Raw genomic sequence first — 16705 nt, 5'->3', positions numbered from 1 at the left:
GTGCACTGAGCACTAGTTAAACATGGTGGCAGTAGGTGGTTACAAGAATATTAAGAATGCATGGGAAAGTCAGGGAAAATGGAAGGATCAGAAGGGACTGGGTAAATGCATGTAGAGCATCTTTGTTCACCTTCACTCCTACCAAGGAAATTTTTACACCGAGGACAAGACTGATATACCTGTGACCCATCCATGTTGTTGTTTAAAAGGAAAGATTTCTTCCAGTGTCTGTAGCTGACAACAACTTGCACCATGTTTGCTCACAGAGGGAAGCAATCTCTCTGTCTTGAATTCATTAAGCTGTCTGGTACAGCAACCTTCGTGGAGTTTACCGGGAGATGCACATCCCATAGAGGTAAGAGTTTGAAGAAAGTAATCAGAAATAATTTTGTTTGCCTATAGTTTACATGCTAGAGGACCTGCACCTTCTATCGATATACCTTTTGTAGTGGAGTCAGTTAAGATACATGCAATCATCTGTTCAGCTTGTTGAGCTGTGATTTTTAAAGTAGAAGATTTCTTAGCTGGCCTACACGTATTTTAAACCAGCAAGTATACAGAGGCACAAGGTGTTACAAAACTTTCCATAAACCTAAATTATTAGTCTCTCTTACTCTGCTCAGAAGTAGTTCTCCCCTCCCCCATCTTTGTTCTTTGAGTGGTCTTCAGCCAAAGTAGTAGCTTCTTCATTGTGCTATTTAACCATCTGACCCCTCCTTAAATTCCTTTCTTTTCTGTTCCGTACAAGCACTCCCATTCTTCTTTTCTTTTTTTTTTCCCTCCAAATGAGACCTCAAGAAGTCAATGGTAACAAGTGTAGAATAAAACTTTGTTCAACATGTATAAGAGCGAATAATGTGGCTTTCAATGTGGATCTTATGTAAATGCTGAAATTAAGCAGAATATACACAGGGTCCGCTGCCAGCAGCTGCAAGATCTCAGGCTAATTTGGAAAATTATCCCATGGAAAACCATTTAGTTGGCAGCTACAACATGCGTCATTAAAATATTGATATTTACCTTTTGAAAATAATTAATTTTACCTCTTTACTACAAGCATTCCCTATATAGAGACATTCCTGTGCAGTGCAACAATCCTGATTAATTTCAGAGAGAAATTCACAACATTTTAATAGATATAAAAAATTCAACATAAGCAACTGAGTTACATTTCCATACTTGACTTTGTTAATAGCATAATATTTCAACTATCTTTTAAAAAGTAGTTAGCAATGAATAAGCATACATAAAAGAATCTGTGTATTTCCCCCTTCAAAGCATTCAGAAGAACACAGGGAACTGAATATACTAGATAGGAATTAGTACTGGGGGACAGATTAGGAGTGTTAAAAAAAAGTTGGAGGCCTATCCAAAATATTAGGCCCAGTTTAATCTGGTAGTATTATCAAGTAAAGACTCATGCTGTGAATTACTCATTTCACAGTAGTAATTGTCTATTGTTGTAATGGCTGAAAGTGGATCAAAAATTAATCAGCTGAACTTTCCCTTAGAGAAAGTTCAAGTTCAGATTTAATTAATCGCTGGACATCTTTCTGTTTTTAAAGTGTTAATTCAACTATGGATCTTCTACTAGTTGTTTGAGAATCCCTTACTAAGCACTTAGATGGACTTCTAAAATACCCTTTACTCTTTAACTTTCATATTTCATTTAGAGAAAAAACTGAATCTGGTTAGAAAACAAACAATTCAGTTTCATTTAAGAGTTCTGATTTCATTCTGAATCTCAGCAATATTGGAAAAAAAAGATAAAACAAAAAAGACAAAGCAGAAAGGGAAAAGTCAGTTTCCTTAGAGTGATAGGTATCCCAAAGTTTAGCACACCATACTAAAATTTGATACTCAAAAAGCAGTAACTCCCACTTTCCATTTTTCCTGAATACATATGCCCATAAACACCGTGCAGTATCTATAGAACAAAACAGAGCCCCGTAGACATGTTGGACCTATTACACATTCAAAGCATTATTCTTCATTTCTCCAACACCACCCGTCCAAAATCTGCCAAGTCAGTGACCTGTTACTAGTCCATGTGGGTTTCTGTATAGGGAGAAAGCCCAAACTAGTAGTTAAAACAAAGTAGAACATTAGATGACATCCAAAAGAAGTACTCTCTTGACCAAAGGAGCGGGATTGAGGGATACCAGACACATCAGGAAAATGTGGGCCATCAAACCTCAAGTTGATGGTTTGCAACAGACAAGGCAGTGACTTCAGTTTGTGTTTATCACATCCCATGCATCCTTTATCAAGGTAGTGCAGCTAGGGGAGATCAGTCTCTTCTCTACCTATTCCCTTTCCTCCAACAGCATCAGTAACCAGCTGACATAAGTTTTGCCAAGTTCAGATATTTGCAGTACAAATTCGGTTTTAGAGTAGCTAGGATTTCCTAGTTAGAAAACATTTCATTAAAAGATTTCTGAGAAAATGTTTTAGATTACTGTTTCATTAGGAAAGAGGGAGTTAAATTCTCCCCTTTTCTTCCTGAAATCATATTAAGGAGAAAATATTTATATAGGTGTCACATTTTTCTTGTACTATGTCATCAGAGTATAGTATAGGTATTTTAACGCCTTATATAATTGACACAAGATAGTTGTAAACTGTGATACTTTGACCTTTCTATCATGCTTGCTTCATTTTATGTTGATTCCTATTATTTATTGTTTATAGTGTCAGAAACCAGATGATATAAAAGTTCTAGCAAAAAATTTAAGTAGATATAAAAATAAAAGTCTATACTAAAAATCTTTAAAAGATGCTAACCTTTCATACTTTCTAGCATTGGCAACAGAGGTTGCAATAGGAACATACAGCATCCACAAGCCATTATTATCACAGTAATCCTAAAGAAACAGGCAAAGATACAAGGAAGGCTTAATCTTTACCTTTGTATGTGTCCATACAGGGTCCAATGTAATCTCAATATATTAACTGTAAAATGGGAAAGCTGTATATACATTGTACCTACAGTACTGTTTACTTTAAGCTTGGCTTTAGGGTAGGAGATTGCTGAAAGGTGGGTAGAAGCAGTAGAGAAACATTAGACAAAGTATTATACAAATATGCAGAAGAGTAATCCTTCTGCAAAATAAAAAAGCAAACCCCAGCAGTTCCCTCAACACTGCATCTGCATGTAGAAATCACAGAAAGATGCTAAAAAAATTCAGAAGTGAAAGAGACTTTACTATTGAAGCACTTCTTCAAGAAGAAATCTGTTACTTCCTTTACACTCTGGGTAACAGCTACTCGATGCACTGCTCTTTATGTCCCTCACTTCACCCAGAAAGCAATACATGATGTAGGAAGAAGAGTGCAGTCTGTGGACTGCAGCCAAGGTTTCACTCAAGATGTATAATAACTGTGAATCTGAAAGAAATCTGGCAGAGCACACTTCTCCAGGAAGCATGAGAAGTTTTATGAGGAGCAAGGCCAATGAGAAAAAATTAGCTTGTTTCTTTAGTATCTGTACTTACTAGATATTCAGTGTCTGCACCAGAAATAGATTATTTAGCCTTCTGTACATAATATGGGATGGCCTATTATAGAATATAACATATGAACAGATCTTTTACAGCCCCTGTCTTGCCATGACTTACACATAACATATTCATTGGCTTCAGCAGCGTTCTTTCCTGAATAAAGTATTGCAGCTGTGAGGATGTTATTGCATAAAAGAATCTACATGCAAAATTAATATGTCCTAAAATGTGTAATTTTCAGTAATCTTAAAGGGCAATAAGAACTCAAATAACCTAACTAATTCTAGTATGTATCAGAGAAAGATTTTCTCCACTGAACACTTCTAACCACTAAATTATTAGTGAGTTTTAAATAGTAACACAAATCTCTATTTAAGAACTAGAAAGAAAAAAAAAGGAAGGCTTTTCTTCAACTAAATTTAATCATTTCTGTAAACATTCTAAAAAATTAAAACGGAATTGAAAGCAAAGAGTGGTCAGGAATGCAGATCTTCACTTACCACAATATGTGATAAATTTAATTTCAAACAGTCGTAATTCCAAAAAGAGTAAGTTTTTTTACCATGATCTGAAACGTATTTTTTTATCTAGTAACCTCTCATCTCCATTAACATTTAACATTAATACATAATAAACTCAGAACCAAAAAAATAATACTATTGTCATGCCATAACAAAGTAGATGTAAATTTTTTGGAAGACTGCTTTCTGAAAGGATATAACAGAGCTATTTCTTATTGTAGAAGCCATCCTCTAGCTGTGCTTACAAACAATAGTGCTAGAGACAAAATAGTCTATCTTGAGCATCTAAACTTTGGCATAATAATACATGATTGAGCTTCAATGGTTAATTCAAACCGAACAGAAAAAAAGTGCTTAATACTCCAAAGCACTAGCCACATACTGAGACCTGTAATTGGACAGTGAGATTAGAAAGGTGCTCAGAAGAAAATCACCACAAATGTGAGAAGGAATTCTTGCACTAAATCAAAGTGCGCTATATTTATTATTGGACTCTACGAGTCAAAATTCCAAAAGAAACTTGCAATCTTTGACCATGATAGATGAGTACCACATAAAGCTTTGAGTACAGCTTTGATGCCTATTTTTACATAACAGATACGAATTTCAGAAAGAAAATGTGCTGGTAGAGTTTTACCCACACATAATGATTAAGTTCTTCATTTAATCTATTATCATTATGAGATTAATCCCATGCTCTGGCATCCTAGTATTCAGAGTTAAAAAATACTTTTACATTCTCTTTCTTCATACAAAGTTAGGTTTAATTAAGTTATGATTACTTGAAATGGACTAGTTATTTAACTACATCCCGTAAATAATTTCTGACCATTAGCTTATTCTAAAAAATAATCAGTATTTCACAACAACATATTTAAGATGGACACACAATAGGAATATTTTTGTTCCCCAAGAGGATAGTGCATAAGTTAGAACTACTTTTTCAGTACAACACAAAACCCTTTTTTTCCTAAAAAGAATTATTATATTCGTTTCAGTTTCATTAAACACACAGTACAGAGATTTGTCTCAAAAAAATGTTAAATGTACAGCCTATAGTGTTTAGCTTTTAATCAACATATTGCTTCAGGTGATACTAATGTGTATTATCTATATTCCTGTCACAGCTGTGTTATTTTTCTGCATATATTAATATGAACTTTGTCACTAATGACATAAGCAAAAACTAACAAATGGATTATGACAAAGTTAAGAGTATATTAACCTGAAATCTGATAAGACTCCAGACTTTTTTACTGAAGGTGGCTCATTTCTTTTAGGCGCTGGTGGAGTCACCTGGTATTCAAAGGTGAATTTATGGTCTCAATTCTGAAGGCACAAGAACAGGGTGGACAAACTATGCATGGTATTACAGCAGGATTCTTCTCAGACTGTACTGTAACCACATGTAACCTTCTCTTTTTTTACTGGGTGTAACAAGAGGAAATATTAGATATTCTCAGAAAGTGCTTTTAAAGATAGGGTGCCTGTGAAAGTATGTAAATTAAGATTTCTATAAATATATGTAAGAATGAAATCAGCTTTTGTTGTTTATTGTTGCCTTATTTCTCTAGATGTCCTCAAGTCTTTATTCTGATGAAATCTACACCCTTTCAACTCAAGAATCGGAAGAATTGCACACACAGAAGCACAATATTCACCAGAGCCAGTGATAGATAGATGCAATGTAACATGCTAAATAAACTCATCTTTACAAGGCTGAAGTATCCCCTTCCTTTCATTTTCCATTTTCTTTAAGAGTTCTATAAGCATCTTCTTAGAGACAGCTGTGGATCCTATGAGGCTTAATGCTGTAAATGAAGTTCTCAAGCAAGATCAACAGATATACACATACTTTTGTCTACGATAAATAATACTACTGAGAACAGATCTACATAGTGTAAAAGCATCGCATAAAGCTCATACTTTTCCTCTGCTTCTACAGAAGTATAACTAACTATAGTACTCACAGGTAGCATTTATACTTTCCTTGTCTAAAACGCTCATTTAAATGCACTGTCATTAATTTCAGTGTCTTCAAGCAATTCCTGCTAAGGAACAGTAGTCAGTACTGCCTAAACAGAATGAGACAGCAAGTCCATCATCAATATACAGTAGTGAAATATATCGAAATCTTCAGACACTCATCCATATAAAATGACAAACGCAGAATTAATGTAGTAAACATTTCTTGTGGTGTACTGCAATGAGGCTTGGTTTGTGCCTTCAGTAAGGTGTTTTGTTTCTGGACCTTTTTTATCCTTTTGGTTGGAATAATACAGACAGCTTTTTGTTAATGTCCACTAGTCCTTTAAAAATCATTCAATGCATTATAAACACATTTAAGCTGCTTTTGGGATTACCTCTACAAAGTAGAAGTTCTGATGACATGATAAAAACTTACAGATCTATTTTTAAAGAAATTAATGGGGAAAAAAGGTATATGATAATTCCATTGCTCTGTTAATTAATATATCACTTGCTAAAGTTCAGGAGAAGCAGAAATATCCTTTACAAGAGTTTTGATAAGGAAATTTAAAAGAGAAAGCACATATAATCTATCCAGAGTATATTCTCAACAAAGCTCTACAGGAGAAACCAGAATCATATAGATGAATCTTAATTACTTCTTGTGAACTCCTGTGGCAGTATTATTCAGCCAAGGGGAAAAGAATCCAAATGGGTATGCAGACTTGGTTGGAGAACAGACTGGAAAATATGTGCACATCAACATAAATCCAGTGCTTTAGAGATAGAGTGTAATCACAGCAGAGCAGAGATGAGAGAGGTGTAACCACCCAGGTCTTTGCTTAGCACTCCAGGACAATTTTGCGTAGCATGTTGAGCACCACACTCCCGTACGATGGCAATCAGAACCAGAGGTAGTTAAAATGGGACTGGAGCAGGCGTATCCACATCAGCTCAAATCACACCTGAACTGCACCGTTAACTCACAGTTTATAATCAGAGGAAAGTGCACAATGTTAATGAACCACAGATCTGACGAAGCACTCTGAATCCCATTTTCCTTCCCTCACTAGCTGAACAGAACAACATTTTGGAAGTAGCAACAAATATTTAAAAAAACATTTCTTGTTCAGACAAAACACAATCACTGCACATTCCTGTAAATACAGTTGTATCTTTCTGCATGGATTGTGCATTTACACATTTTGCAAACCTCCAAACCTCTGAGCTGTAGCTACTTTTTTTAAAAGTGCACAGATGTGTCTTTAGAACTGCAGAAAGTTCTGGGTCCTTTAACAGCACAAACTGTATCATTGGTTTGAGCCTACCTTAAAATTGCAGAAGGCTAAAATAACAGCACAGCTTATATCAAAAACTAAAGCCCAATAAATTTGACTTCACAGAATCACAGAATGGTAGGGGTTGCAAGGGACCTCTGTGGGTCATCTAGTCCAATCCTCCTGCCGAAGAAGGGTCACCTACAGCAGGCTGCACAGGACCTTGTCCAGGCAGGTCTTGAATATCTCTAGAGAAGGAGACTCCACAACCTCCCTGGGCAGCCTGTTCCAGGGCTCCGTCACCCTCAGAGGGAAGAAATTCTTCCTCATGTTCAGAAGGAACTTCCTGTGCTTCAGTTTGTGCCCATTGCCCCTTGTCCTGTCACTGGGCACTACTGAAAAGAGTTTGGCCCCATCCTCCTGACACCCACCCTTCAGATATTTGTAAGTATATATTAAATCCTCTCGCAGCCTTCTCTTCTTCAGGCTGAACAAGCCCAGCTCCCTCAGCCTCTCCTCATAGCAGAGATGCTCCAGTCCCCTCACCATCCTCGTAGCCCTCCGCTGGACTCTCTCCAGTAGCTCTTCATCTTTCTTGAACTGGGGAGCCCAGAACTGGACACAGGACTCCAGATGGGGCCTCACTAGGGCAGTGTAGAGGGGAAGGAGAACCTCCCTCGACCTGCTGGCCACACTCTTCTTAATGCACCCCAGGATCCCATTGGCCTTCTTGGCAGCCAGGGCACACTGCTGGCTCATGGTCAACCTGTCGTCCACCACGACACCCAGGTCCCTCTCCGCAGAGCTGCTCTCCAGCAGGTCCGCCCCAAGCCTGTACTGGTGCATGGGGTTATTCCTCCCCAGGTGCAGGACCCTGCATTTGCCTTTGTTGAACCTCTTCAGGTTCCTCTCTGCCCAACTTTCCAGCCTATCCAGGTCACGCTGAATGGCAGCACAGCCTTCTGGTGTATCTACCACTCCCTCCCTGTTTGGTGTCATCAGCAAACCTGCTGAGGGTACATTCCAACTCTTCATCCAGGTCATTGATGAAGAAGTTAAACAAGACTGGGCCCAGTACTGACCCCTGGGGGACGCTACTAGTTACAGGCCTCCAACTAGAGTCAGCGCCGGTGACGACAACCCTCTGAGTTCTGCCATTCAGCCAGTTCTCAATCCACCTCACCGACCACTCATCCATCCCCACACTTCCTGAACTTCCCTAGGAGGATGCTATGGGACACAGTGTCAAAAGCCTTGCTGAAGTGGAGGTAGACAACATCCATGACTTTAGTAGTTGAACACATAACTTTAGGAGTTGAACAGTATAACACAGATTAGTAGGTTATTAGTCTAATCGCCCCTTTTTTCTGTCTGTATTCTGTCAGCACTATTGTTCTCAGAGAATCTCTGCTCAAACTCTCTCAAGATTTGCCAACGGCACTTAAAAGCATTGCAGTCTATCAACAACCACATAAAGCTAATGACATCCGAAATGAAAGATTCCATGTTTTGATCATAACGCAACAGTCAGTGGCTGTTAGTTAGATTTTCTCAGTTGGAGATTCTAGTCTCATGGCTTCTGACTGACACAGGGCTGAGATTAATTCATAGTATTTCCATGGCTCATCTGAACCTGCCACATCTCATTAGCAGTCTGTCATATCTCCATAAATTCTGTGAGGTTGAAGGTAAAAGGAAACAAGAGGAATGAGTTTCCTTCTCAAATAACTAAGCTTGAGGTGAAAAAGCCACGAAAATTTCTAATCAAAATGGTCATTAGTTTTAATTAGCCATTTTCTGCATTACAGTTTATTATAAAATTGTACGTTACTGTAGAAAACTTCTCAGTAATGACATTTTTATGTAGCATCAAATACCTAATATCTATGGTCTTGTTTCTTGCCTTACTGTCACCCTGGATATTTACTAGCATGCACAGTAAAGCATATGGTTACCTGTGATGCTTTGTTACTACTTTAATGAAGTAGTGAAGAAAATTATTCCATATTTCACAACCACTTAGACAACAATGATATACTAAGCTGTACGTTGTTCAAAAGTACTGCAGAGGGAAAACCGTTTCTGAACCTTGATTATATGTATTCTTATTCTCTAAAAAAATCCTAAATAAACAACAAAACGATTGTAGAAAAAACTGCCACAGACATTTTAATTTTTTTGTGAATAACCTAGTCAAGAGTTTCAGCAAGTATTATATTATTTGTAGTAATAGAAACATAATAATAAATACAGAAATAGCAATACATTACTTTGATCTTCTTGGGTAGATAGAAAGTCTAAATTTCTGTTTTTAGAAAAATATGTGGCTGAATCACTTTTAAAAGGGAGTATGTGTTTTAAACATCTGTTGGGCTAACTGTAACCATCTTCCTGTAGCATCTGCATCGCAAGTCACTCTAAAGAAGATAGTGTCTCCGTAAGAGAGTATGTGCACTTTTGACATACATATAGGATAATCCAAGTGAAAAAGTTGTCTTCTAGTCTTTGAACGAGGTATCTGCATATAGCACACAAAAGTCTCAAGGGCTATATGTAAAAATCACATGGATAAAGCTATCCCAATATCGGAAAACGATTTTAAAAGGTTTGCTTTCAGATAGAAAGCACTCCTTGAATTAAGAAGGTGGCTGGAATGAAGAATGAAGTACTGGTGTGAAGCTAGTGGGAAGACAAGGCAACTTCAAAAAACCTCTTCTATGAAGGTCAAGGAAGTAGTTGCCTGTGCTGAGAGTATCTCGAGGACTGAGAGCTCCAGATCTCTTTTTTGGAACACAAGGCAGCTACCACAAGTAACTGGAGGAAGGGTGACCTTGGCTCCTCTCATCATCCCATTTACAATGCTAGAGTTTGCCTTTGACTTCCAACTTAGGACCCTTCCACCTAGGCTCTAGGAGGCTGCTGCACCAATGAATTTCCCTTGGTTGTTCTTATGGGTTGTTTCATGCCCTTACACCTCACAAATCCTGAAACAGTTCAGTCCTGATGAAAACTATATAGCTGCTATGGAAGAAGAGCTATAGGGGAAAATATGCTGTACTGGAGAGGAACCTCAGCTGTGAAACACCTTGTTGCTCCTCTTCCTGTCTGGCCATGGGAAACAGTTTTCCGTCTACTTCCTTGATTTTTATACGAAAATAAAATCTTACCTTTAGAGTCAATGTATCCAGCTATGGATAGTCTAAATAAAGCTTTGTGCGTATAAGGCTGTCTCAACATTCCTCGCACAACACTTTCCAGGTCATAGCTGATCAGGTCTGTGATCCCTTCGCACAAGCTATTCCTTAACTGGACTTCACTATTTTGGAAAGGACTTAGTATTTATCATGTACTCAAAAATGCATTTCAAGGTAGATTTCAACGCTCCCGTTTTCATCCTTTCTCTGTCAGGCTCAATGGCACACAAGGGTGATTTGTAGATGCACTATAATAGAAATGTTTTTGGGTTTTCGTTATATTAGCTATGTGAAATGCCACATGAAAAATAAAGAAGTGCCTTCAAGTTGTTAAATTCAGCTTTCTCTTTACAATATTTCATGGGTAGTGTCCTATAGGATTATAATTTTTTTCACTTATTTTGAAGTTCTTAGGCTCTCAACTTTAAAACATTTCTTGACAGCTGAAAAAACTGTTGGGTTGAAGGATATTACTTAAAGCCTTTAATTCTTTTTCCTTATTTTTCCTGTGTTAAATTCTGGTAATGATTGTCTGAAAAGCAGACACAAAAGCAAGACAGATGTGTTGAACATACGGTTATCAAGGGAGCTATTTACACAGCAATAATTATCATGTGAGCTCAGAATTTCAGTTCCACATCCCTTTTTTGTTTTGATTCATTAGTTTTGATGACAGATTTGGGTATGAATTATCACATCGATGAAGTGCCTACAAAGTTTTCAAATAACAGTTGTACTCAAATATCATTAACAATGTCAGAGAATTTGCTACATCACTAACCAGTTTCTCTAAAATGGAAATAAATTTATGGAGTTATCCATTTACTGGTGTCTGTTCTATATAGTTGTTTAAGCCTACACAAATTAATACTTTCACTATTATAGCATTTAGAAACCTAACTGCAATAGAGTAATCCAATTTGTTAGATGTAGAAACATGCCATAAGAACCCTATGTTCACTCATCCAGCCATAAGAGCTCTACATTCTTATACCCGTAATGGTCTTTTCAGTCCACCATGCCAATGTCACCTAGTTCTTTGCAAAATGCATGCCAGCCTTTCTCCCGATCAAGCCAAGGACTGTCAGGCTGCCATAGCAGATTCTCATAATGGCTTCTATTCCTCCAGCCTGGAGCTTACATGTGCACATACAGGCTGTTCTGTCCTCCATTTCTGAAGTCACTACTTTCACTTAATGTAATTACAGCTTCAAAGACTCACACCTCCACCTTCCAATTAATTGGCCTACATGTGGCTAGCCCAAATATGTATTCTACGGGAAGCAGATGGTTTGAATCTCTTACTATTCACAGATATTTCTGCTGAAAGAACTCATTGTAAGCTGCAATGTCACCTGCTCTTGCATCATGATGAATTTAAAGACTTCTATATACAATCCTGCATGTTTAATTTTAATAAGTAAACACACAGGGTTAGAGTATTACAGCTTGTCTCATCTAACTCCATGGAAATTTGGGAAAACCTGATGAGAAAATAAAACAAAATGTTGCAGGATTTAATTTCAACAAAACTGTTGCTCTGCATCTCCTGCTGTAATTTGGAGGCATCGTGCTCCTGTTCTCTTCTATAATCCAATAAACAAAGGGAAAAGGGAAGCAGTACAACCAAATTACATCTCGTGAAACATCACTACAGCAATACATTTCAGTGTTGTCTGAAAACTGAAATCTCTATGGAACATTTACTTTATCTGTTCATTAGTCCTTTTCAATATGCAGTTAATTGCATTAAACCCTGAAAATAAGTTGAAAAACAGTAATAAAATTTCATGTTTTACTATGCCAATGTAAATCTGTAGTGGAAAGGCTGTGAGAGGATTTACTAAGTACAGTGCTGATGTTGACTAATATATAACAATTAAATAGCAGTCAAAGAAAGATTTGACAGCCAATTTATCATAAATAGTTACTCTTTTTTACAGAATACAATTGCATTATATACATAATGTGAAACAATTGCATAGAGATATAATTCTTTTTTGCAGTTGTTGAATGAGGATTTTTTGTGCTTATTTTCATTTGGTAAAAGTATACAGTGATTTTAATGAAGTACACAGTGAAACTAATATTTTGGGCTAATTCTTTTATACCGACAGAAATACTCTCAGACTGAGTAAATGCAATATAATCTCATTATAAGCTAACAGCAATACAGGAAAGAGTCTGTTGGAGTGGTTTTAATTTAAAGTCCATTTTTGCACTCTGTGAACTATTATCACAGAAAGTAAACATGCCTGTCACTAGAACTGAGCAAGTATTTTTCTGTTCAGAACACTGATACTGTACAGAAGCTTCCTTATTAGTCGAACTGAAGTTGTACAGAATTGAAAGTTGTTTACACTTAATACATTTGATAGTCACCTGTAGGGATTTTTTTTCAATAAATCTTAACAGTTACTTTTAAATGGAATATAAATTGCATTCATGCATTTTATTTAATCACATTTCTTACTTTTAAAATACAGGTAAATCCATATCTCCAAGGAAAAAAAGCTAATTTTTCCTCCTTGGGAAAAATCAAAGGAATATCTTTGGGAAGAGCTAGCAATTATCATAAAATATATACATAGATTCCAAAATTAATTTAGAAATCTTCTCTGAGAGAACAGAAATGTTTTTCATTTTACTATGAAGAGATATAATTTATCAGAAAAAAAGGTAAAGCACCAACTAAACTGAATTTATCTCTAACTACAGTCATTGTGAAGTGCATTAGTCAATTATTAAGCGACAGCGGGATTCAAAAGACTGTTGGTGGGGAAAATTGTAGTGCCCACCTTTGGGCAAAACTGCCAGGATAACAAGAGCTAGTAAGGCAGAAAAGTGAGCGTACACATCTGTGTGAACAAAGAGCATCTGAGAAAGTATTTGCTCAAAACTGATCAAGATGATGACCACCGTCACCTTGGTTAAACAGTAGGTAGTGAAATGCAAAGACAGCTTTCAAACAAAGGACATGTCAGCTTGAAAAGAAGTATAAAAGTAAGATGAAAATTTGTAATAGTGGGGAGAGATTACGGAGTGGAAACAGCAGCAGCCAAAACCTGGTTTTGACATGCCAGAGATCATCCTGCTGCTGCCACAACCACTTCATAGACCCGACTGGGTATTTCCCCAGTAGATGCTGCGAACAGCCTGCATCAGCTGCTGGGCTGACAGTTTGGGGTTCTGCAAGGATGGTTGATTCCTCATGGCATATAGTATTACCAGATTGTAGGCAAATGTACATATAAAGATGGAGCAGCCGCGTCTCCAAGCTTGCTTTCCTGTAAGGGGAAACATGGTTATATCCCACTTGTCCTCTGGGAGAAAGAATGCACATGTGTTTCTCTGGATAGGGAGGTACTGAAACTTTTGAGAATTATTTATAGAAGGGTGTTTAGAAATTTGTATCTGTTTATTAACATTTTGTATTTTACTTCATCTGTTGCATTGATGGTATTGATCCTGCATATCTACTTCACTAATAGTCAGTTAATTACATGCCATTACTAAATAAGTAAACTGCTTCAATGCCATGAACTGAGAAGTTTTTGCCCCTGACAATCCTTACGTGGCTAACTCACACAGTGCAAGAAAAATTCAAGTACCTGAAAAAATGTACTTACGTAGTATGATCAATTAATGGGCAGTGTTGTTCTTGCCCAGGGTAGAGATTTGCTCCTCTTCCAAGTTCCCACTTGAATATGTTTGTGGTATGGATGTAATAACCTCCCGACATCTGTTCCAAGGCCGGTTGATACCAGCCACACTGGGCTTTATCTTCAAAGTTGCAGACTTCCATAACTTTAGAGATGAACAGTGAATACTTCATGTTTATATAAAAATTGGAAATCATTAATTGATGCTATTACAGCAATAAAAAGGATTCAATTTATAGTATCTATGAACACTTACACAGTACTAATGCATAACTTTTCCTCTATAGGTAAAATATCAATTATATTTTCTATATTCTTTTCTATTAGGCAAATTCTAATTTGGGGAATATACCAATTCTTTTGCACCTCAGTATCTACCTTTGTATGTGTTCTGACCAGCTTTCAGACCATTCTAATAATCTGTAGTGTGGTATACACTGAAATGCATGTAAAATTCATCAGCTATGAATCTGCCAGCTGTTGCATGGCTCTTTCTTCAGTCCTGTAGACTGATGACGTTAGCAACTCATTGCACATTGTGTACAACGTCAATAACCAAAACTCAAAAAAATCAAATCAATATTTCAAGCAGTCCCCAAAGCCACATAGTAATGCAGCTATTTGGTATTAGTGTCCAATACTGAATTGTTGTCTTAATAAATATGCAGCTGCCTGTACTGAAGTTTTTGATTCCTGAGCATCTGGACAAGAAAAGAGAGCTCACTACCGTCCCTCCCTCACAACGCATCTCTCTGTAAGAATATTTAGGGGAAGGAAACCCACTTATTTTCTGTTTCTCCTGTGAATATTTATTCTCCAAAACATCTTCCTGAATATTTTGCAAAATCTTTGTCTAGGTCATCCAAGGTGAGTATACTCACTCTCCAGAACTTTTGGACAGATTATTATACTCAAGTCTAAGCGAATGCTGTGAGAATTGTGCAGGGACAAGAGAATTTGTTTTAACCCACAAAGCTCAAATGATAGCATAGCTGTGGTGACTTCTACATCAAGAAATCATAGCGCATAAGGAGAATGTGCCTGATGCTTCCTTCCTTGGAGGCTAAAAATGGTAGACTAAGGAGAGAGTGAGTTTTGATTTATAGCTTGTGTATCTCCAGTAACGAAGAAAACCACAGCCAGTGTGATCACAGGAGTTTACCCATATAAAGATTTGTGACATTTTCTGAGAATACAGAGTTTTATGAATACTGTTTTTCTGAGTGGAATAGTATTAAGTGTTTATTCCCCTTTTCAACGTGTTTTATAAACATTACTTTTCAAATATTTCTGGGAAAGATTACACCTTCTTGAAAACATAATTCTGCCCTCAGTCAGGACATACTTAACTCCTGTTCCAGCATTGTCATTTGAGTAATAAATTGCCATCGTTGCTGTAGTGATGGCAGACTTCAGACAGAGCAAATAAGTAAAGGTGTGTTCTGCACAGTATTTATCTCTCTCAAAAGGAAAGGATGTTTTGTAAGAAAATGTAAATTTCTGAGGGGGGGAACAAAAAAAAGTGCTATCCAAAGGGCTTTTCATTTATTTTTCAGGGCAAAATTTCAATGGTTGTTGTTTTTTCACACCATAGGAAATTACACAGTGATGTTTCTGTATCAGATTCACTTTTTCCAGAGTTATTCCCACATAAGAAATAGACAGAGGGCGTCTAATGTTCCCGTTCCTCATTGAGCCCTCAGCCCTGAGAGGGGTAATTGAGTTCCCTACACAACGTGTAATGAATGCAGAGCTTTGATCTTCAGAGAGAATTGTTTAGCTTGAAAAGTCTGATGAGGTCACTGTCTCTAGCAGTCTGTCCCCCTCAGTAATCAGCTTCAGTACAGCAGTATTTTCAAGTACTGTGCTTTAAGGAAAAACAAAGTCATTGATGGTTTCTTCTAAAATGCTGTAGTGTGAACTGCTGCAACTCAGCAGCAACCAACAAATTTCTTAGGCCTCCATGGACAACATGTGGTGACCCTGTCCATTGCCCCAGTTCCAGTGTGCCCTTCTGACTATCAGAGCTTTAGGAATTTACAGGCTGGAACTCACTTCTATGTGGAGCAGGCTGAATTTCACAATCACTGCTGCTGCTGAAAATGCTTTGTATTAAAAAAAAAAACCCAGACCCATATTCATTGAAGCAGGTAAGAAGAGGACCCAAGTCTCCCAGATGTGCACCCCAAACATGAGACTGTAAAGTTATCCTCTCTTCCAGTCTGGACTAGTGAACATTCGAAAATTTTAAATGTGTCATACGTCATTTAATTTGAGAAACTGTGCTCACTTAAAAAAATTGTCATGCATAACTACCAGTCACTGGGGAACTGAGGATTCCTTCCCTCTGCCCCATTTCAGCAGTAAGTTGAATTAGAATGTTAGTCTGAATTGGCCCATGAGAAGGTAGAAAGTGCATAGCATCTCAGATTCTCTCATTAAGAGCAAAATGTTGTTCTTCTTCTGGAGAAAATCACATTAAAAATAGCATCTAGGACCTAGTACCAAATTGCAAAGGTAAACATGGAGTAGTCAAAGTGATGTGTTTAACAGCCATCAGCTAATAAGCAGTAAAGTGTGAGA

At 37.2% G+C, this 16705-nt stretch overlaps 1 protein-coding gene across 1 annotated transcript in view; it reads right to left on the bottom strand.

Annotated features, from left to right (window-relative positions):
- Positions 1–16705, bottom strand: part of MALRD1 (MAM and LDL receptor class A domain containing 1) — a 285631-nt gene that overhangs the window by 177062 nt on the left and 91864 nt on the right. Inside the window, exon 20 of the mRNA XM_009937935.2 lies at positions 14090–14267. Within this exon, the coding sequence (XP_009936237.2) occupies positions 14090–14267 (178 nt within the window). The remainder of the gene's footprint in view (positions 1–14089; positions 14268–16705) is intronic.

This window comes from Opisthocomus hoazin, chromosome 4, assembly GCF_030867145.1.
Source record: "Opisthocomus hoazin isolate bOpiHoa1 chromosome 4, bOpiHoa1.hap1, whole genome shotgun sequence".
NCBI classification, from domain to species: domain Eukaryota; kingdom Metazoa; phylum Chordata; class Aves; order Opisthocomiformes; family Opisthocomidae; genus Opisthocomus; species Opisthocomus hoazin.
This window is presented reverse-complemented; position numbering and strand designations above follow the sequence as displayed.